Below are 22,280 nucleotides of genomic sequence, written 5' to 3'. Positions count from 1 at the left end.
GTTTTACATGATAACGTGAATGCACAAGTTTTCAATTCATTAAATTTTTACATAGAAAATAATATACACGGGGACACATAGTTTAGTATGACCCCCCTCACCAGATTTTTTTAATTAAATTTTTTCAGTATTTAGACATCCCTATTCCTATCTTTTTTCGCCGTTTATGTAATTCAGTTCAAAAATTGCTTCTTTCAAAACCTTATATTGAACCTAGACTTTTCAAAAGAATTAAATAAATATAAATACTAAAAATTTTTGTTTACATAAGTGGTTGAAATATTTAGTACTTTTTGAAGCTTTACCAAACACAACAAGATAGAATGCACTAAGATTAGGTAAATGCTGTTAGATTTTGACCTCTTGAAATCATAATGAAATCAGCTTTTTCGTCTTAAAAATTAAATATTCATTGTTAAATGAACAATCTCGAAATTATCCGGTATAAATATATTTTTTAAAAACGATTTATCCATATTTCAAAACTTACACATTTTATTTATTATTTTTTTTAACTCGTCAGTAAATTTATTAAAGAAAATTGAGCTGGCTCTGAAACCAAAGGATTCAATACAATGTAATCACAGGAGCACATTTACTATATGAACCATCCTTTAAACGTCAGTGATAAAACAAATTTATAAAAAACTCCACTTAATTATTACATACTAGTTAAAAGAAATATAAACTCACTTTTTCATGTAGCATTCCAGACAATGAATCCACAAACTCCTCAAAATTTTTCTTTAAAGAAATTTGATATTCATATTGATCTGAGCAAATTAACCTTCCATTCAGTTCTAATGCTTCTTTAGATATTTTTATAAATTTCCTGAAATCAAATACATAGTACGATTAAATTTGTTTCAAATACGTGTTTTAACAAATAAAGAGCTTAAAATAAAATAATTTAGATTGTTCAGAAGAGAATATTTAGTGAAAAACAACACAATATTCATGTAGGAAGGAAGTAAATTTGATGTATTGTAGCATTATCCAGAAAAAATTCTGAAAGTTTCAGAGTAACTAACTGGAAACAATACTGAAAAACATTTTGGTGCAAAAATGTCAGAATAGAGTGGTTGCCATAAAGTATTCTAATATGAAATAAATCAAGCTAGAAAAAAAAAACTATTTTTAAAAGAAAAACATGCACCTACTTTAACCAGGCAATCTCAAAAAATACAAATTTATAATTTACATTACAATTCAAATGTATTTTACAAGAATAAATATGAATCAATAATTAAATTTACTTTCAAACAGATAGCTTTACAAAACCAATTTCGTCAGTTATTAATTTATATATATAGTTTCCTGAAACTATAAATATTGTTAACTCATATGAATGAAAGCATAAGTTACATCAGCCAGAAAAACTATGCAAGAGGAAGAACTATGATTAACTAAGAATAATTGATGAACAAATAAGCATACTTTATAATTAGAAAACATTTTCTACAATTTGAAGAATTTCATAGCACACTAGTTTTAATACTCAAAGCTATGAACTAAACTGAATCAAAAGTGTAGAAAATGCTTTTAATTATATTTTTTAATTTATCGCTTTTAATTTATCTCAAAACCCATTAGCTCAATTGTCTGTCAATATATTAAAATATGTATAATTTAAATACAAATCACTAATAAACAGAACTGTTTTTGAAAATTTAAGCAGAGCGCCAAAAAATAAATAAAATCATATAAATATTTATTCTGAAAACAAATCTAAACATTTCAGCAGTGCTAAGTTTAAATTAGCATATATATTATAATGTTAAAAGAAAAAGAAATCATTAATGCACTCATTGAAGTGTAAATAGTTCTAGCAGTTTTTACGATAAATTTTCCACGATTAAAATCATTTTGCAATGAAACACAGAAGAAATTTGAGGGACCTTAATGAAATAGGTATAACTATAAAGAATTAATGGATGTACACATAAATAATTTATAATTAAAAAAAATTAAAAAAGATCTTAATTATTACCTATACACTTCTTTCAGGGACATTATTTTATCAGTAGGATATTTTTCAGGCTTTTTACCTTCCAAAAAGGCATTTGCATAAGCTAGAGGACCTGCATTAACCTAAATTAAAAAATACAAATATAATAAAAACAATAAATATTATTATAAATACATTTTACACCTTTAACTACAACTGAGCGATATCAAATTATTTGAATATAGCTTGCTTAGTTTGAATCACGAATACAGCAGCAAGTAATGCATATTACATTTACATAAATGCATATACATTTGATTTAGGAACACAAAAAGCATAAATTAATATCTACAGCATTCATTCAAGTCAGGGGGAATTATAAAAATGAGCACTTATTATATTTTTGGGGTATTACTTCTTATGTAAAGCAAATATTATGATTATTAAGAAAACTTTAAATCCCTTTTCAACATAAACTGCTCAGTTTTCTGCATGTAGGAAAAAATTAACCTATGAAAAATGAATTCATTTGTGATTCTTGATATTGATTATTATTGCTAATATTTCTGATTATTTTGAGAACAAGTATTGATGTGCAAAAATGCCTGACTGAAAAGGATTGTTGCACATGGATTGAAATGATTTGAGAGAAAAATTTTAGGGGATATGGGAATAGGGCATGGCAGATAAGTGAAATATACACAAATGCTTAAACACTATTCGCGCAAAATTTATAACCATCGCAGAAACTTTTTTAATATTAATCATCATTATACAATGTAGTTTCTGATTATTACGATATACCAAACTGCAGAATAGGCTCATAAATATACATCATATAATAAAAAATATTCAATATATTTATAATGAATGGACAAATTTCTATATTTTAGCATGCAAACAAGTTCAGAAACATTGGATACAATAACAGAAATTTGATCAGCCAATAATTAGTATATCTTTTAAAAAACTGTAATATTTAAAGAAAAATGTGCTGGTATGTATAAAAATCAATATGGAGTTCCATAAAAATTAAAACACCTATAAAATAGATTTGTGACTTTTCCAACAAATTTCGTCAAAACTAGGTAGCAGTGAAAATTGTTGAAACTAGTTGCAAGAGTCAATAAATTGATGCAGAAAGTCTTTTAATTGAGATTTTGTGTTCATGAAAAAAATTTTCATTTTATCCAAGTCTGGGGAAAAGAAAGAAATATTCCTGGAACAAAAATGGTAGGTTGAAAGTGAATATCATTTAGACCCTTTTATTAAAAATACTGCTCCATTAGAGTTATTTATCTTTGTTTAATTTGACTATTCCATCAAATTATTCCTCTAAAAATTAACTTGTTTTTACTTGTTTTACAACCACTAGACTTAAAATTATTGAAGAAAAAAAATTTAATTTGATGTAAAATTTAAACATAGAGACTATAAGAAGTTCTAGAAGTATAAAAATAGTCTAAATTAATTAATATTTTGAAATACTTATGCTCAAGATAAAAAAAAAATCCATCGTATTTTATTTAGCCCACTAAAAATGTCAAAGTCAGAAAAATTTTTTAATTTCAAAAAAAAGTTAATAAATAAATAAAAAAAATTAAGGCAACATTTTCACATTTAGAATAACAGGAATTTTCTTGGAATTAATGATAGTCTGAATTAACTAATATTTAAAATTATTCATGTTAGAAGTAAATAGAGTTCAGTGTATTTTGTTCTCTAGATTTGGAAATATATATCTCTTAATTATTACATTTCTAGGAGGTAAAAAAAGAAACACTGATAAAATATCAAACTGAGTCCAAGAGCAGGTCATCTCCTTAAGAAATGCAATTTTAAGAAATTAAGGATTACCTTTTGCAAAATGCAAACATGTTTCATTAATAGTAATTGATGTCGAAAAAGTACCTGCACACTGATGCTTCCTTGCAATTTCAGCTGAAGTTTTTTCAAATCTGTGGGTTGTAATCGAACCACTTCTTCCAACTCACAAATGCGAGATTGCATTTCGTCAATAGCAACTTCAATTGGACTTAGTACCTGGACACTTTTTGAAAACACAGGAATTCGCTTTTTCACATAGGGAAAGGAGTACAAGGCTAGCAAAAATAAAGTTATATATAATATTAATAAAAATGCATAGAAATCAAACTTAGAAATGTGAGAAATTTTTTTCTTGTGAAAATCAAAGCATGCATAAGATTAAGGATTAACAAAAAGCTTCTCAAAAAGTTAAACAATACATTTAGAACTGAAATTTTCCATTTTATCATTATTATAAACAATGTGAATCACCACATATATGTGTAGGAAATATATTTCAATGCATGTTTTATTATAAAAATTGTAAATAATAAAATTTACATTATTTATTAAAATTTTTTAATTTTTTATCACATTAACACAAAAATTTAAAACTTAATTATTCATGGGAGCTTTTATATATAACTTTTAACTGTCATATTAATCAAAATCAAAAGAATTACTCTGATATTATAAAGAATTACTCTGATATTATAAACTGTACTCAATTAACATCTACATGTTGATTTAACTTCCTTGATAAAATATTTATACTATTGAAAAATTAAATGGAATGTCTTGAAAAATTAAATGGAATATTTTTAAAACAATAAAATGCTTTTAGTTTGAAAAACTATACTAGTTTATAAAATTATACTTAACTATACAATATTTTATATTAAGTAGCTTTCAATCTAAATTAATGTTTCGCGATAAGATAAAAATAGATTTTTCTGATCAACAACTATTGCAAGAGCATTCTAAATGTACGAAAATATGAAACAATAAAATAAAAAAAAGAAGAAAAAAAGGCCAAATATCATATGATGCAGGCACCGGCACAATAGTGCCAGTAAATTATTTTTTATAATAATTTTCATAGAATATTAACTACTTTATTCCATTATTCTCTACTATTATTAAATTTTTCATCGTGTTACGAATAATAAAAATTATGAAATTTAATTTTTTTGTGTTTAAACGCTTTTTTATGTTTAAATGCTTGTTCTAAATTTATTTATTATTTTTACTTTATGTTCAATCTCTTTATGTTTACTTTACTTTTTTTTTTTAACTTTATTTAACTTTACTTTACTATATTTTACTTTTAAAATTTTTTTACTATAAAATATCTTAGTAACCCAGTGATTATATAGTTTTTAATTATATTTGATACTAAATAAAATTTAAATAAAACTTATTCACATATTTAGTATGCAGTACTGTGGCAAATTATATTAACTGAAAAATAAGTACATATTAAAATCTGAGTATCATTTACATGTTTAGTATTCAGTATTTAATGCTGCAAAGTATGTTAATTTAAAAATACGTATAAATTAAAAGTGAGAATCAACATACTAGTAAGAATAGTTCTTCTTTTGCATTGTTCTTCGGGCAATCCTCGAACTTTATTACTGTCCACAGTGAAAGGTGTTTCAAACATAAATCTTCTTAAATTGTTATTTCTCTCAAATTCTGTGGGCCTTAACCTCAATTCTTCCTCATCAAAATAAGGAATTACATGGGTAACTTGAATGTATGCNTCTATCTTAAACTAACTTAATGAAAATAATTCATATTCTATAGTTACACCAATTTACAGTTGCAACAATCGAAGCAAATCATTAAATATACTTTATACATAAATGTGTGCAATATATTCAATAATTTTATTGTGAATACGATACTATACATTCAAAAAATTTTTGGTGAACACTGTAATATGAAGCCGAATTAGCTCCTTTTAGCTGAATATATACTTAAGCTGAGAGGGCAAAGATGTCAATTTCATGAACAGGGGTTCCACCCCTAGTGTCCTGTCTATTGCTTGATTTCCATTGTTTTACTTTATTCATATACTATGTTTACAATGTTCGAAAGGACAGTTTTATTTTTAAAATTTCTCAAAAAATCTCTGTTCTTAAAGTTTTAAAAGCCGGTTTTATTCATAATGTTTTAAAGAAATATTTTACTTTTAAAATTTTTTAAGTATAAAATATCTTAGTAACCCATTGAGTATATAGTTTTTAATTATATTTGATAAATTGTTTTTTTTTAATGGCGGGCAAATGGGATGTATTTTCCCATTGGCCAGGAGTGCCAGAACTGCTACTCTCTTCTCGTTACCCAGTGGGCACCTGTGGCGAAGCCACTGCGGTGGAGCAGCATCGCCCACGTCACACAACCACAAACCCGCTTATAGGGCGGGACACATTCACACGAAGGAGAAAGGACATAGAACACAGAGAGAAAGAATCATCCATGCCCTGAGCGGGATTCGAACCCACAACCATCTGCTCTGCGGTCAGGCACGCCAACCACTCGGCCACCTGGTCGGCTTTGATACAAAATAAAATTTAAATAAAACTTATTCACTGCAAAATATGTTAACTGAAAAATAAGCATATATTAAAATAATTATAGTGAGTATTAACAGACTAATTAACAAGTTTAGTATTCAATACTTAATGTTGCAAAGTATATTAATTAAAAATAAATTAAAGTTCATAATAGTGAGAATCAACATACTAGTAAGAATAGTTCTTCTTTTGCATTGCTCTTCGGGCAATCCTCGAACTTTATTACTGTCCACAGTGAAAGGTGTTTCAAACATAAATCTTCTTAAATTGTTATTTCTCTCAAATTCTGTGGGCCTTAACCTTAATTCTTCCTCATCAAAATAAGGAATTACATGGGTAACTTGAATGTAGGCATATTTTGATTCTAAGTCAGTGGGATTGACCTAGAAATGAAAATAAAAATTAGAAATAATCATTCCTATTTCATCATGAAAAAATTCAAATTTTGATTCTAACTCAGTATAATTAACCTAGATATAAAAATTAGAAATAATCACTTCTATTTCATTAAGTTAATAATTGTTTAGATACAGTTTTTACCAGTTTTAGCCAACCTTATCAAATAAACAGACTATTAAATGATATAAGGAATATGTTGGTTTAGTAAATTTTTTTTTCTTTTACCATTTTGTCCTAAATTTACAATTTCAGTCGATTATTACAAGAAATGTAAAACATTTAAATGCATATCAAAATGTAGCAGTTTTTAACTACTTAGAATATAAGAAATAAAAGACAAAAGTGAGGTTAGCAACAACAGTGTATAAAAAAAGAAGATAAACCAAGTTATAAGTAATTGTACTGTCAATTGGGCAGAAATAAGTAGCTGTTAAAATATTTTTCATAAAATTTACCTTATTTGAGTCCATAATCATACGAACAGTATCTTTTCCGAATTTTTCACAGAATAGGTGGTAGAGTCGTTCAGAAATTTCAGATAAAGATGTTACTTTCGGCTCTTTGTAAATATACTCTTTACCTGAGTCCTCTACAAAGTACGACTGCAAAAATAATAATGATAAATAAATAGATAAAAAATTTAGTTGAACAGAACAAAAAATATTTATAACAAAGGCTAAGCTTAAATATTTAAGCTGAATTAGTATTTAATTGTTGTAATAAGTTGTATTTATTCCTTAACAGTGAAGGAGAAACAAATATAAAAAACAAAGTTTTCCAAGCAAAAAATTCTGGAAGTCAACAAAAATTCAATATAGAGCTAAAATAAATATCATTAAAACTAAACTATCAGAGCAATTTTGTTGGATGGCTCTGAAACATGGTGCCTTAGAAAAACAGACATCCAAAAACTTGAATCTCAGAAAAATTTTAACAATTGTTAGGTATGGTCTGTTAAAATTAGAAACAAAACAATATTAGAAAAAGCAAACCAAACTACAATAGAAGATGAAATAAGAGAAGGTGGAAATGGACAGGACATTTATTGAGAATGCCATGATAAAAATTAATGCATGTCTTTCTTTCTTGAGCCCCTGATGGAGAAAAAAAGGGGACAAAGGCAGATTTTAAAAGCACAAAACTTAAAAGAAGTCAGATTACAAGCCAAAGACCATGGAGCATGGAGAAAAAGGCTGGGTGCTTTACGTGCTAAATGGCTCTAACAGTCTAAGTAAGTATTTCAGTTGTACTAAGGGAAAATACTAAGTTGTATATGATGTTAAAAGAAAGTAAAATTCTTTGGACCAACATAACTACAACTAGCTTGTAATGAAATTAATTTACAATATGATCAGCATATTAGAATAATGAATATGAAAATTTGTGTTTACTACGACAATAAGAGTAAACTAGATTGAGCTTATTAATTTTCCTGCAACTGGAATATTAATGATGGAATTATTTATAAGAGTGAAATAACATTATTCAGAGTAGCTATTTATAAGTAATTTTTTGATTATAAAAATATAATTGAGATTTTTAAAAAATTCCTTTTTTAAACTGAAATTAAAAAAAAAAAAATCTTATACTCACAGGCCCAAAGAAAGCAACTCTGTAATATTTTCCCAAAAGCCTACGTCCAGTCCTATTAACTTCAACTATTTTTGAATATGCATTGTGAAGTGTTTTATAACAGGATAAAAGAGCCTATAAAAACATAAACAATTAAAAACTATTTCTAACAATACAAATAAAGATCCATATTAAATTTCAAAAAAGCAAATACCTCATAATTTCTTTGTTCTTCATAAATGGGCACAATTAGTTTATACACTTCAGGCATAATTTCATACCTTTCTGCTTGCTCCAGCATTTTAACACAGATCTCCAAGCTTTTCAATAGGGATTCCTTATCAATTAAAATTGTATTAGTAACAAAAACTAAGTAAAATAAAAAATAATGAGAGTAGAAAAACAAAAACATAATAAAACCCGGAATTAAAACATTAAACATAATTAATTTTATTAATTTTTTAAGAAAATATCAATTAACAAATATACCAAAATATATATATATAAAATAGCCCTATAAATGTTCTCCAACGATCCTAGAAAAAAATAGTTAAAATAATTTGCTGCTCAATACCCTTCATAAAAGAAAGTTTTTCAATATAAAGCTATAAATATATTTTTAAAAAAATTCAACTTTAGGAAAATTATTAATAAGAAAAACACTTTGAAACACTAATTTTAAAAATTTACCAGAAAATATCTCAGACATCAATGAAAATACAAATAAAAAATAATGAGAGTAGAAAACAAAAAAATGAAGCCCAGAATTAAAATATTAAATATAATTAACTGTATTAATTTTTTAAGAAAATATCAATTATCAAATATACTAAAAAAAAATTATAAAATAGTTTTATAAATGTTATAATGTAGTGTTCTGCATCGATCCCAGAAAAAAATATTAAAAATATTTTTCTGTTCAATATTCCTCATAGAAAAAAAAACTGGTTCAAAAAATGTAAATGATACTCAGTTTTTCCAATGAAAAATATTAACTAGTAAAGCACTTGAAGAAATTCATTTTAAATATTTACCACAAAATATCCCAGACATCAATGATTTCATTTGACTGTTAATAACACACTACACAAATGGATTATCGGCTACAATAATCTGAAATAATCCATAGAAGTGGGAAGACAATGCTGAAACATGTACACACTATCCAACCACAATTTAGATTTGGGTAAAAAAGGTGGTTGTAATTACCTGCCCTTACATTGTTTCCGAAATGCCTAAACATGTGCGGTCCTATCCAGCTCTGAAACCACTGCAGGTATTATATTAGAGACAACTGTCGGAATTAGTGAGTGACATTTTAAAAAGGTAGTAGAGTGAAAATTGCAATTAACTAGTTTTTTTTATATACATCTATAATCGTCGTTGAACAGTCGACCCATGTTCAACTCCGTAACCTTTTACTTTTAACCCAATCCAGAACGCAAGGGGACTCCTGCATCAAGTATTTAGAGAAATTAGCCTTAGTGGAGAACTTTTTGATATAATTAACCCGCATTTGAGTTACACGGTGAGGAAAACCACAAAAACCTCTCATGGGAAGACATTTAACAAAATCAAAAATATTTGATAATTTTCTAGCCCTTCCTGAATAAGACAAAAATTTGAATGTTGAAAGAAAAAATGTCACAAAAATGGTCTACAATGATAAATTGACTAATATAAACAAGATTGAGGTATGTCCAAACAATTTTCCATTATTGAATAAATCAATTATTTTCCTAAACTATTTTTTGAGAGTATGTTTTTATGTATGTTGAGAGTATGTTGAGAGTAATATTTTTTTTAAATTTTAAGCATGATTTTTTTTAATTTTCAGCATTTTCATGAAAAATTTGCCTCCGAAAAGCAGTTAAGTCATGATTACATTTAAAAAATAATTTGTAATCACTACCTTTAAAAACTAGTAGAATTTGTCGCTAACTACAAAAAAATATAATTTTTCAGAAAAGAGAGAATTTCAAACAACTGAGACATAATTGGAGAAAATGAAATCTGATCATGCAGTCAACCTAAACCTAGCATTAGCTAAAGCTGTATAAGTTGATTATGCTATCAACTCTATCTAAGGTTGGCCAGTAAAAAGAATGTCTAAAAATAAATCAAAATACCTGTGAATATTGTACATCATGAGTCCCAGCGTCTTCTTTTAAATTTGATTCATCTTGCTCAATATTCGGAGATATATTTTTGAACCCGTTACATCCTTCAGGAAACATGCCTAAAAATANAAAAAATATGAAAAATATTTTGTTGTTTAATATCGTTCAGAGAAAAAAAAATGGTTCAAAACATTTAAACGATACTCTGTAGGTTTCCTAATGAAAAATATTAACTAGAAAAACACTTGAAAAAATTCATTTGAAATATTTACCATAAAGTATCTCAAGACATCAATGATTTCTTTTCACTGTTAACATATGATTACGCAAATGGATTGTTGGCTACAGTCTGAATTAATAATAGTGGGAAGATAATGCTGAAACATGTACACACTATCCTATCACAATTTAGATTTGAGTAAAAAAGGTGGTTGTTATCACCTGATCCCCTTATATTGTTTCCGAAATGCCTAACCATGTGTGGTCCTATCCAGCTCTGAAACCACTGCGGATATTATATTAGAGACAACTGTCGGAATTAGCGAGTGACATTTTAAAAAGGTAGTATAGTGAAAACTGCAATTATGACTAGTTTTTTTTATATATCTATAACCGTCGTTGAGCAGTCGACCCAATTTTGAGTCTGCCTATGTTCAACTCCGCAACCTTTTAATTTTAACCCAATCCAGAAGACAAGGGAACTCCTGCATCAACTATTGGGAGAAATTAGCCTTTGTGGAGGACTTTTTGATAGAATTAACTCGCATTTGAGTTACATGGTGAGAAAAACCACGAAAACCTCCCACAGCCATACATTTAACAAAATCAAAAATATTTTATAATTTTCTAGCCTTTCCTGAATAAGACATAAAAATTTGAATGTTTAAAGAAAAAATGTAACAAAAATGGTCTAAAATGATAAATTGACTAATATAAACAAGATTGAGGTATGCCCAAACAATTTTCTATTATTGAATAAATCAATTCTTTTCCTAAACTATTTTTTGAGAGTAATATTTTTTAAAATTTTAAGCATGATTTTTTTTTAATTTTCAGCATTTTCAGGAAAAATTTGCCTCCCAAAAGCAGTTAAGTCATGATTACATTTAAAAAATAATTTGTAATCACTACCTTTAAAAACTAGTAGAATTTGTCGCTAACTACAAAAAAATATAATTTTTCAGAAAAGAGAGAATTTCAAACAACTGAGACATAATTGGAGAAAATGAAATCTGATCATGCAGTCAACCTAAACCTAGCATTAGCTAAAGCTGTATAAGTTGATTATGCTATCAACTCTATCTAAGGTTGGCCAGTAAAAAGAATGTCTAAAAATAAATCAAAATACCTGTGAATATTGTACATCATGAGTCCCAGCGTCTTCTTTTAAATTTGATTCATCTTGCTCAATATTCGGAGATATATTTTTGAACCCGTTACATCCTTCAGGAAACATGCCTAAAAATATACACATTTCTTGTAAAAATATTTGAGGAAAAAAGAAAGAATTACATAAAAAATAAAATGCATCTTTATTTACTTACATCTTTGTTTTAAATATTCAGCTTCCATTGCGGCTATATGTAAGTAACAGTGGGCAGCCTGTTAAAAATATTAATAAAAATTCTTTAAAACATTGTTAACCAATAAGAAAAATATAATTCAGAGCACAACAAGCTTATAAATGTCAATACACTAGGGAACCGATTATCCGGAACAATCGGGACCATCGCTATTCCGGATAACTGATTTTTCCGGTTTTCTGAATCGCTACAAAAAGCCGTTTTTTTTATTGTTAAACCGAACAAAAGAAAATAATATTTGGAAATAATCTTAAAAAAAAGAAAAAACAATAAAGTAATACACTAATGATTATTCTCAGAATGATGGTAAGGTAAACATCTTTCAAAAAAGAACAAAAAATCCTAAAATCTTATGAGGGAAAAAAATTTTTTTTTTAAAAAAATGGCAGGAAAATGTAACGAAATTCGTTCCGGTTTTTTGGTTTTCCGGTTTTCTGATTTCCGGATAACGGGTTCCGTACTGTATTAACACATAAGGGAGAGACAAGCTAAGTGGCCAGAATCTTCATCTTTAAAAAGGAAAATGCACCACAATATAACAGAGTACAACTGTCACCAGGTATGTTATCAGCAACATTATCAGTAACTTTGGAGCGTGGAGCTACTATTTTTAAAACCTTTTTTGTTTGATTTTCTGTAAGTGGCTCAAATCATTGATTGTAAATAAATAATAATTAGTAATATAATTATTTAAGTATAGATTCATGTTCGATTTATTTTAAAGCGATGCGTGTTGGATAAAAAAGTAAATAATGTGGAGTAGATGGTAGACCACACTTTTTGCAACATTAAGACAGACTAAACTGTCATACAGGTTTGTTGTAAAGATCAACTGAAATTTGCTATGGATTTGGTCCTAAATACCAGAAATATTATTTAAATAATGTACTGGATGTCATAAAAAAATATTGATAAATACAATTTTTCTTTTTTAAAAAAAAGGACTTTATTTTAAGTGAGAAATGTACATATATTAGTGTAAGTAAGTATACTATATATAAGTATACATATATAAGTAAGTATACTATTTTAATAGTACATAAACTATAATCCAACCTTATTAAATTTGAATTGTAAAATAATAAATTAAATTTTTTTAAAAAAATGGTAAAATGCAAGAGAAAAGCAAATTGATCATTCATAAATAATTTATGAAACAAGTTACTAAGATTTATAATGAAATAAACTTGTCAAACCTCTGAATTATCTCCATTTTTCAGATGGTTACGAGACATACTTTCAAGCCACGTTTTTCGTAATGCAGGAGTGGAAGCATAACTATTTGCTAATTGATGCTGCAAATCAACAAGCATTTCTGGATCATTTTCATGCTCTTTCATCTGCATTGTGGCCATCAAAACTGTTCTAATTCTTTTTGTTAAGTCTTTTACTTCAGAGGGGAAAACTAAAATGAAAAAAAAAATCTGTTTTTTGCATGAAATATAAAATTAAATAGAAAAGTATAAAAAAAACACTAAAATGATTTTTTCTTTTATCAATTTATAAATTAATAATTTATTGCCGCTGTGTAGAGTTGATATTGCAAACATATGTAAAATCTGAAAATAAATTTGCTTCTAGAAAATTTTCTTTCACTTGGTTTTTATTTTCAAATGGTCCTTACTTAAAAAACAACCCTAATATAACTTACACATTCTGTTTAGTAATGATCTTAAATTAAGTAAATTCACCAAAATATAAATTAATTTTTAATGGTTTCAAGATATCAGAGCAAAACATTACCAATTAATATGAAATTATATAAATTTGATTTATTCTTATAATAAATAATAAATTTGAACTATTCTTTATTTTCCAATAATAAATTTGAATTATTCTTTAAAATTATGTTAAAATATTATGTTATAATAATAGTTATAATGTTACTGCTTAAATTAAATTTATAATCAATACAATTTTAAGTTATGTTTTGTTATAAAATTATAACTTCTAAACAGTGAACTCATTCTTAATTAAATAAAAAGTCTATCTCGATCATGTAAAAACAAATATTAAACTGTTGATACTAATTTAAATTGAGCAATATTTTGGGAGAAAAAAAAAGAAATATTTTTCAAATTGAATATTTAATAAGAAAAAGGATTTAGGATGAGGTTATGATTCTAACACTTTGACGGTTGATGGGCTCTCCCTGTCTTATAAACCATCAGAGCACGATCAATTGGGGAGGTCTCCCCATTTGCAATAGTTAATTAAAAAATATTTTTTACAATTTACATAAAATTAATATTTGATATTTTTCATGTAACTTAATTTTTATAAGAGCAAGTATATTTTCCAAATTATAAACAAAATTAAACTGAAAATAAAATTTCATTCAAAATATAAATAAAATTTTAATCAGGCAATAATTTAATTGCCTTACTAAGCATAAACCAGGCATATATTAAACCAAACCAACATATTCATTCACACATTATCAAGGTCACAGTAAATGAACATTCACGTTGGCACACATTCACGTATAAATATATCAATTACCTGTACTTTGCATAGCCTTGTCACTGTTAGCATAATTGTTTATAACAGATAAGCTTTCCTGCAATCTAGCATTGTTCAAGCCAACAACATCTCCCAAAAGTCGAGACACAGAAACAATAAGCTGAAATATTGTAAGCTAATTAGAAGGACAATTTTTTCTTTCACTTAAATCAAATATAAATAAAAAAATTTTTAAAAATTAAAAAGCGAAAATCAAATGCAAATTTTTTTTAAAAAAGTTAAAAATCAAATGCAAATTGAATTGAAAAATGTTAAAAATCAAAAATTAAAGGCAAATTAAATTTGAAAAATTGAAAATCAAATTCAAGTAAAAACATTTACCTGTAGGTGAACTCTGGTTAATTCTTTTCTCCCAGAAAACTCAAAGTTACTTCTCATCAAAAGATACAGCAAAGCACAAGCTTCATTTCTCACTGTTTGTAATTTTGAATTACAGCATCTCAGAAGCTAACAATAAAAACATTTTGAAATTAAATCAACAGAATTATTTGATACAGTTGCAGCATGTTAATTACAACTTAAAAATGGCTTTAATTATTAGTTTTTATTAAGCATATGTAGTTCATAATTTTCATAAACGCATCAAAACTGTATTTGTTAAGTTTCAATGGCATAATACTTACTTCAAAACAGAGCTTCCCACATAGGATGGCATTTCCTTGGAATAAGGCAAGAGTAAACTAATAAAAAGAAATTAAGAAAGAATAATTATAAGCAAATATTGATAAATAATTACATTTATGTCATGAATACAGTACAGAAAAATGTTCGTTAGATTCAGTCCCTCTCTAAATTCAAAATCATAGTTAGTACGAAGAAAAAGAAATTAAACATAAAAATCAACTTAATGAATTTCATTGTTTAACATATTACAACTATATTTTCATCTTTATCTAAGAATTTTAAGATTTTAACTTTTTCTTTTAAGGACAAAAAATTTTCTTATTGACATTTTAAATAGAATTTATTAATGTTTATCCTTAGAATTGATTTTGATTTATAGAATATTTATAAAGCTGAGAGCTCCTTTTTGCTTGTTTTTTAATTCAGGTGCCATTATTGATATTGCCTTTATAAGACTCCATTTAAATGTTCAAGTTTACTATGACACATTTTCATAGCATTCTTTTTTTCTCAAGTGAGTCATAAAAATCAACTGAAACTTATTTTTAGAAGATAACATAAGCAATAAATTAGATTAGTGCATCGCAAAGGGATACAATGGAAAAGCAGGCAAAATTTTTAGAGCTTTTCTTTAATTTGCTTCCAAGAGCGGAATTAATTAAAATTGTCATGGATAATCCATTACAGGAAGGTATTTCCAATTCAAAATGGATACTAAGACAGATTTGCATCAATTGAAATAAATGAATTTGAATATACGTAGCCAAGAAAAGAATTGCCTGGTAGTATTTGTGTGCAATGTTATCCTCTACCAAGTTTTAAAGCTCTTGTTTTTTAATAATTTTTATTCAATAAATATTTATTTATTTAATTTAAATTGTTCACAGCATCAATGAGATGAAATAAAGCTTTGATTTGTTGTGAGACTTATTATAATTTAATTTGTGAAGTGATTAACAATCTTAAAAAAACAGCTATGGGAGTGTTTTTAAGTAACTTAACTTCACACTTTATTCAGGCTCAGGATTGGCAATTGCAAGAGAGCCTATAATAGTCATATTACGAATGGCGTTTCAATTTTTTACAATTTTATTAGAAACCTATACCTTTATTATAAACTACTTGCACACATTGAAACTGGACAGAGAGAATGTGAAATTCTTTTCAAGTTCACCAAGGACAAAAGTCATTTCGCAACCCCTTTCAGATATTTTTAAAATAAAAAAGCATTTCCACAATTTGCTTTTGTTTTTGAAGAAGTCAGGAAAAACACATGACCCTTGAACGATGCGAATAGTTGGACGATCCGATAAATCGGCGTTCGGATAGTCGACACTCTACAGTAATTTTTTTAAAATATACATAAAACAAAATTTTATGTGGCATTTTATTTAATTCATCAATTGATTGTTAGAATTAGAATAACTCAAATATTTCAATACGTAAGTGTAATAACTTACTTTATTAATAAAAGCTCGCAATGCTGCGAATAAATGCTTAAACATTTTTTCAGATTGGCCAACTTGCAGAAAAGATAAATAGATATCAAAAATCTTTTTCATCAATGGATTGTCCCCATCTTTATAAAGGAGCTGTTCCTTCAAATGCAATGAATAAAGTCCCAAAACATCGAGTGCAATCAATCCAACCTCTGTGGCCATGTTAGCCTCTAAAAGTGCTCTATAAAATGTGTCCGCATCAGATGATGAAAGATGTGCTAAAAAATAAAATGCAGTAACTTTGAGTAAGATTTTCAAACTATTTCAAGTAACGAACAAAAATCTAATCTAGCTATTTGAAAAATAAAAGAGGAGTTTAATATGGTTTTTAAAGCGAAGAAGAAAAAAGTTTGTAGATTTTTTTATAAAAACTCACAAGATGTATGAGTACCAGCTTCACTGTATGTGCTGTTGCATCGTTGAGCAAACGATGGAGGGGGTGTTCTGGCAGGTAAAGTCATGGACTTTGGTTGAACCATGGAAGGATGTTGACTTCTAAAAATAGATCAATTAAAGAATAAGAAAATATGATACAAATGGAAACAGTTATTCATTTCATTTAAGATGCATTCCTTACTTTATGTTTTTCTTCCCCATGTACTTAAATTGATGCAAGCACAACCTGTAAAAAAACACACATATTTAACTCATGAGAGAAACTAGTGCAATAAGGTAAATAATAAATAAAATAAATAAAATGCAAAAATATATAAATAAATACAAAAATAAATAAAATAATCTAAGAATATAATTGATTGTCCATAACCAGGTATATTGCATCAAAGGAAAATGACTTTCCATACTCTTTGAATTGAAATAAATTAGTATTATGATTTAATGATTCAGAAACAATAAGGAAAGATCATCAATGTACTTCAAGGTCAAGGAACCTAAAGAAGGGCAAACCCACCCAAACATTTAAAACATAATTTTATATACTGCAACAAGGCAAACTTTTAAAGAGAATGGATATCTTAAAAAATTTAGAATTGAACACAAAAAATTCACTAAAAATAAACTACAATTCTTTCTAATACAGGTTATCATTAAATTAGTAAATAATAATAATAATTATATGAAATTGTCGTTAAACATATATCTATTTTATAATACAAAGAACAATATTTGAATTCACTCAATAGCTACAGAAGTAGCTATTGAATGAATTCAAATAGCAAGTAGCTACAGAAACAATTGAAAAATTGAAACAGTTATAAAGGACTTTTTATAATATATATTTATGAGACTCAAATATAGACGTGATGTTCATATTCAACATATTCAGTTCACCAAATTAAACTTATATTTTAAAATTTTTTTTTAAAATTTCCCCTAAAGAAAGTGTACAGTTTTTTTAGAAAGACTACTTTACAAAAAATATGAAGTTGTCAGCATATATGAAATTAAAGTGAACATATGTCTAATCTAGTGACAGAACATGGAAGATGTCATATAGATAAATTTTGTAGAAGTTATGTAGAAGGATGGATTTTCAAATTTAAACAAAAAGTGGGGTCAATATTTGTTGAACTTGTTTTCTTCACAGCTTTTATGACAGAAAAATCAATTGCAGTAATAATTGAATTCTTTCTTGTATACTACAACTTGTCTTAAATATAAATAACAAACCCCATCTCATATAAAATGTGACTCAAATTTGTAACTTTAACAACCATCAGCAAATCTGAAACCAGTAAGAGTTCTTTATAGCTGGTAAAGAAAGCTAACGTTTAAATTCCAAAAAATTTAAAAATCTATCTTTGATATAAATGTGACAGACTTTTTAAAACTAATTATCAAGTTTACTTTTGTAACAAAAGAGAAATAGAATTTGAAGCAGACAACAGCGTAAAAACACTAATTTATTATTCTCTGTATGATAAAGAAAAGTGAGGTTTCACAAAAAATATACTATTCTCTTTTTACTTATAAAATTAAAATCAATTTATGAAACTATGAATAAAAAATATCTCAATCGCAATTATATAACAAATAGTATCTTAGTAAATAATAATAAATAACAGGGTTGCCCCTCTTAAATCTGGAGGGGAAAAAAGTCTCTGTGCTTTCCCTGTGCCTATTATACACAATATATTAAGAGGAAACACAACTGTGGAAACACACTCACACAAGAAACTGTGCTCTTGTGAGTTGCTATATTGAGTTATACTGTTTTAATATTTGAAAAACTTAGAAAAAAAAAGTAACAGCTGAAGATACTTAAACAATGCCATAGTAAGTTATTTAGTATAGCTGAAATACCGTCCTTTAGTATCCCATAAATTGCACTTTAAGTGGTCACAATTTTTTTAAAAGATGAAAATAAGTAACAAAATGCCCTGTATTTTCCTAGTTTGTGGAGAAAAAGTCAAAATTCCCAGCATTTTCTCTGTTATTTTAGGTGATTTTTAAACTCCCTCTATTTTTCAGGCTTTCCCTATTCTCCCTGTGGAGTGGCAACCCTGAATAAAATTAAAAAATTTAAACTTGACGAATAACAAAAAAAAAATTACAATTTATACTTACTCTAATATTTGAAAAAAGTAAAGAATATCATATTCACTACAATGTTGCCACCATCCTATGAGAAGCTCTGAAAAAATATTTTCAAGAATTAACAAAGAATGAACAAGGATAAACAAATAACAAGAATAAACAAAGAACATAATTTTGAACTCATACCTTCATTAACATGTTTAATTATATACAAAAAGCAGACCAACAAGTCTTTCATTTCTGGAGAATCAATTTTATCAAAATGTAGAACACTTGAAGAACTTGAAAATGGAAGAGAATGGGACCTAGAAATCAGTATTTGTTTCATATTAAAATTTTTTTAACAAGAATAATTCAGAGATAAAAATTAAAATTTAACAGATGAGAAATGAGAATGAAATTTTTTCACTGTATACTCTCGATATCTCAAAGCTGAAGGGACCTTAAAAAAACATTTGAGATAGAGAATTTTCCAGATAACAAGTTCAGAGATATATATGTTCTAAAAAGTAGAAAAATATATTCTAAAATGGTACTCCAAAAAGTAGAGTCATGGAACATAAGAATAACTAATTTCTGTATGTAACAATAGTTGACTATAAGTCTAAATACAGCAATAATAATTTTTAAAAGACAAAATAATTATGAATTAAATAGAAAAGAATTGCTAAACAATAAACTTACATTGGGATTTTTCCGAAGCAAATTCATTTTCTATAACTAAAATTATTCGACATAACAAGATTTTTAGAAGAAACTCTTCGATATAGGAATTCAAATTAACATTAGGTGGTTATGTAGTGCAAGGTTTTCAAAATATAGAATTTTGAGAAATGTAACTTATATCAAGTTAAAAAAATGGTTTTAAACATTCAGATCTCTCTACTTGAAACTTTCTAATGAGATTAATTAACTCAAGATAAACGGAATAAAAATATTAATTTATCTTTTTATTTTACACAATATTAAAATTACAAGCAATGGCTAAAAATATTTGATTTGACATTGCAATATACTTTGAGAAGACTATTCTATATACTCTTAAGGAAAATTGTCTTGTAATTAATTATATCTGTATCTATTTTTAACAAATATAAATTATGTGTTTGATTATTGTTCACCATAATTTGTTATGGAATAAGTTTTAAAGAGTCGCTTTACCAAATGAAATATTGAGTGATCATGGCTGTATCAATATATGGTTATCAAGGCCCATTTTAAGCATTTGCCACCTCAGCAAATGCGATAAAATCGTAAATTTGGCAAATAAAATTGTGTTTTGGTGAATGATTTTTAAATGTATATTTAACGAAATCCTAAAAATTATATCAAGATAAATTTTTCTAAACAAATTAGTATTTCTTATTTATAGTAATTTTCGGTAGATGTGCCGTATAACCAAACAAAATTGGGTTCAAATAATATAAGTCTGAAACAAACTATCCTAAAATAGTTTTCTATGGAAAAAAATTTATAATAAAAAATTGCTAAGATTTGAATTTGGCGAAGATTTTCGAAAATTGGTGGAGACCTTTGATATTTAGCAAATTCACTGGCTAATAATTTGAAATCCTTAATGCAGGTTCTCATTACATAAATATGAAATAAGTTTGACTTATATTTTCTGAGAAGCAATGGATTCATTAAAATTTGAAATAAATTTCTATACAGATAAACTACTTTGACTCAATCTAAGCAGAAATATCAAAAATAAAATTTATAGTGCTGAGAAATACTACATAAAATAAAACAGGAAATTATAAATAAATTTCCTTACAGATGAAGAACTTTGACTCAATCTAAGTAGAAAAAATAAAGTTTATAGTGCCGAGGAAAACTACACAAAATAAAACAGGAAATTATAAATAAATGTAAACAAAATAATGTACCTTGCGTGACATCGATAATCTTCTAAGCTCTCAGTTCCATCTTTATCTCTAGATGCAAACTCACTGTTACTTCTTTCAGACAATGTGGACGGATTGGAAGCATTGCTTTCAATCGATGTGCAAGAACCGTTAGCAAAAGTTACAGTGGGTTGAGCTACAGAAATAAAGTGAAAACTATTTTAAAGATTTTTTTCCCATGGAACTTTTTTTGATATCCAAATATGACAGAGATAATTGAAAATGTTTAGTGCTAGGCATAGCTTAAACTTGTTTAATATTTAAACAACGTGAAAATAAATTTTTAAAAGCATTTTTCATAAAATTTTTCAATCCTTTTTCAGTACAATTCAAAATTCACAATTATTTTAACAACTTAGCTTTTTTTCTACGTATAAAACTTGTTTATTCCTTATTCAGTACAATTTAGGAGTCACATAATAATTTTGAAACTAATTTATAGAAATCCCTACAGAGTTTTCAGCAAATTTCTAAGAGCTTTTAAGATATGAACAATAAGATAAATTTTTAAATATTATGATTATAGTAGAGGGAGAATTTATTTACATGTAGTTTAGCTTCTTTCACCTAGTTTCGTTTGTTTAATTTTTATTTTTTTCTTATTTTTTTAATTGGGCTTTATAACCACATCATCACATCCCCACATCGGTAAGATCGGGATTGATAGCATGCTGGTATAAAGTCATTATATAGATCAATTTAATCCTTTGTGAAAAGTTTTCTTTGCATTATGTTTTGCTACACTCAATGATGACAGGACCTATATATATATTTATTTCAGGTTCTGAGTTATTATGTTAAATAGTATATACATTAATATATATTTCTAATAAAACAAAGTCCCTCTGGCATTATATTGCTCCCTTTTCACTTCATCTATATTTTATCAGCATCAGTCCATAATACACCAGAGTGTCTTTCGCTTTTTTAATTCTTTTTCTTAATGAATGACAGCTCCCATTAGGTCAGGACTGGTCCACACATGCGGGGGTGGAATCAGAGTCCTGACACTTATTGATACATTTTTAAAAGTATTATGAATATTAATTTCAGATTTGTAGTAAATTCCACGAAAAAAATAATTTTGAAAAAAAAAAATTCCTAAATTTTCTTTTTTTGGAAAAGTTATAAAAAAAAGCAAAATGCTAAAAAAATATCAAAATGAATGCACATTTAAAAAAAACTGGCATTCTTACAGCAATATTCACTTAAAATACTAGA

The 22,280-nt window shown here is 26.7% G+C and overlaps 1 protein-coding gene across 1 annotated transcript in view; it reads right to left on the bottom strand.

Annotated features, from left to right (window-relative positions):
- Window positions 1-1,986: 1,986 nt before the first annotated feature.
- The window catches only part of LOC107444796 (dedicator of cytokinesis protein Ziz), a 71,638-nt gene continuing 51,344 nt past the window's right edge, over window positions 1,987-22,280 (bottom strand). Inside the window, exons 31-48 of the mRNA XM_043046772.2 lie at window positions 21,042-21,195; window positions 19,339-19,457; window positions 19,183-19,249; window positions 17,234-17,278; window positions 17,033-17,151; window positions 16,618-16,874; window positions 15,157-15,213; window positions 14,855-14,980; window positions 14,513-14,633; window positions 13,207-13,415; window positions 11,972-12,029; window positions 11,776-11,885; window positions 8,522-8,644; window positions 8,329-8,442; window positions 7,191-7,337; window positions 6,506-6,719; window positions 3,860-4,050; window positions 1,987-2,091 (exon numbers count right to left, since the gene is read on the bottom strand). Of these exons, the coding sequence (XP_042902706.2) occupies window positions 1,987-2,091; window positions 3,860-4,050; window positions 6,506-6,719; window positions 7,191-7,337; window positions 8,329-8,442; window positions 8,522-8,644; window positions 11,776-11,885; window positions 11,972-12,029; window positions 13,207-13,415; window positions 14,513-14,633; window positions 14,855-14,980; window positions 15,157-15,213; window positions 16,618-16,874; window positions 17,033-17,151; window positions 17,234-17,278; window positions 19,183-19,249; window positions 19,339-19,457; window positions 21,042-21,195 (2,336 nt within the window). The remainder of the gene's footprint in view (window positions 2,092-3,859; window positions 4,051-6,505; window positions 6,720-7,190; window positions 7,338-8,328; window positions 8,443-8,521; window positions 8,645-11,775; window positions 11,886-11,971; window positions 12,030-13,206; window positions 13,416-14,512; window positions 14,634-14,854; window positions 14,981-15,156; window positions 15,214-16,617; window positions 16,875-17,032; window positions 17,152-17,233; window positions 17,279-19,182; window positions 19,250-19,338; window positions 19,458-21,041; window positions 21,196-22,280) is intronic.

The sequence above is a fragment of the Parasteatoda tepidariorum genome, chromosome 8, assembly GCF_043381705.1.
Source record: "Parasteatoda tepidariorum isolate YZ-2023 chromosome 8, CAS_Ptep_4.0, whole genome shotgun sequence".
Classification (NCBI taxonomy): Eukaryota; Metazoa; Arthropoda; class Arachnida; order Araneae; family Theridiidae; genus Parasteatoda; species Parasteatoda tepidariorum.
The sequence above is the reverse complement of the archived record's forward strand: the minus strand, read 5'-3'. Positions and strand labels throughout refer to the sequence as shown.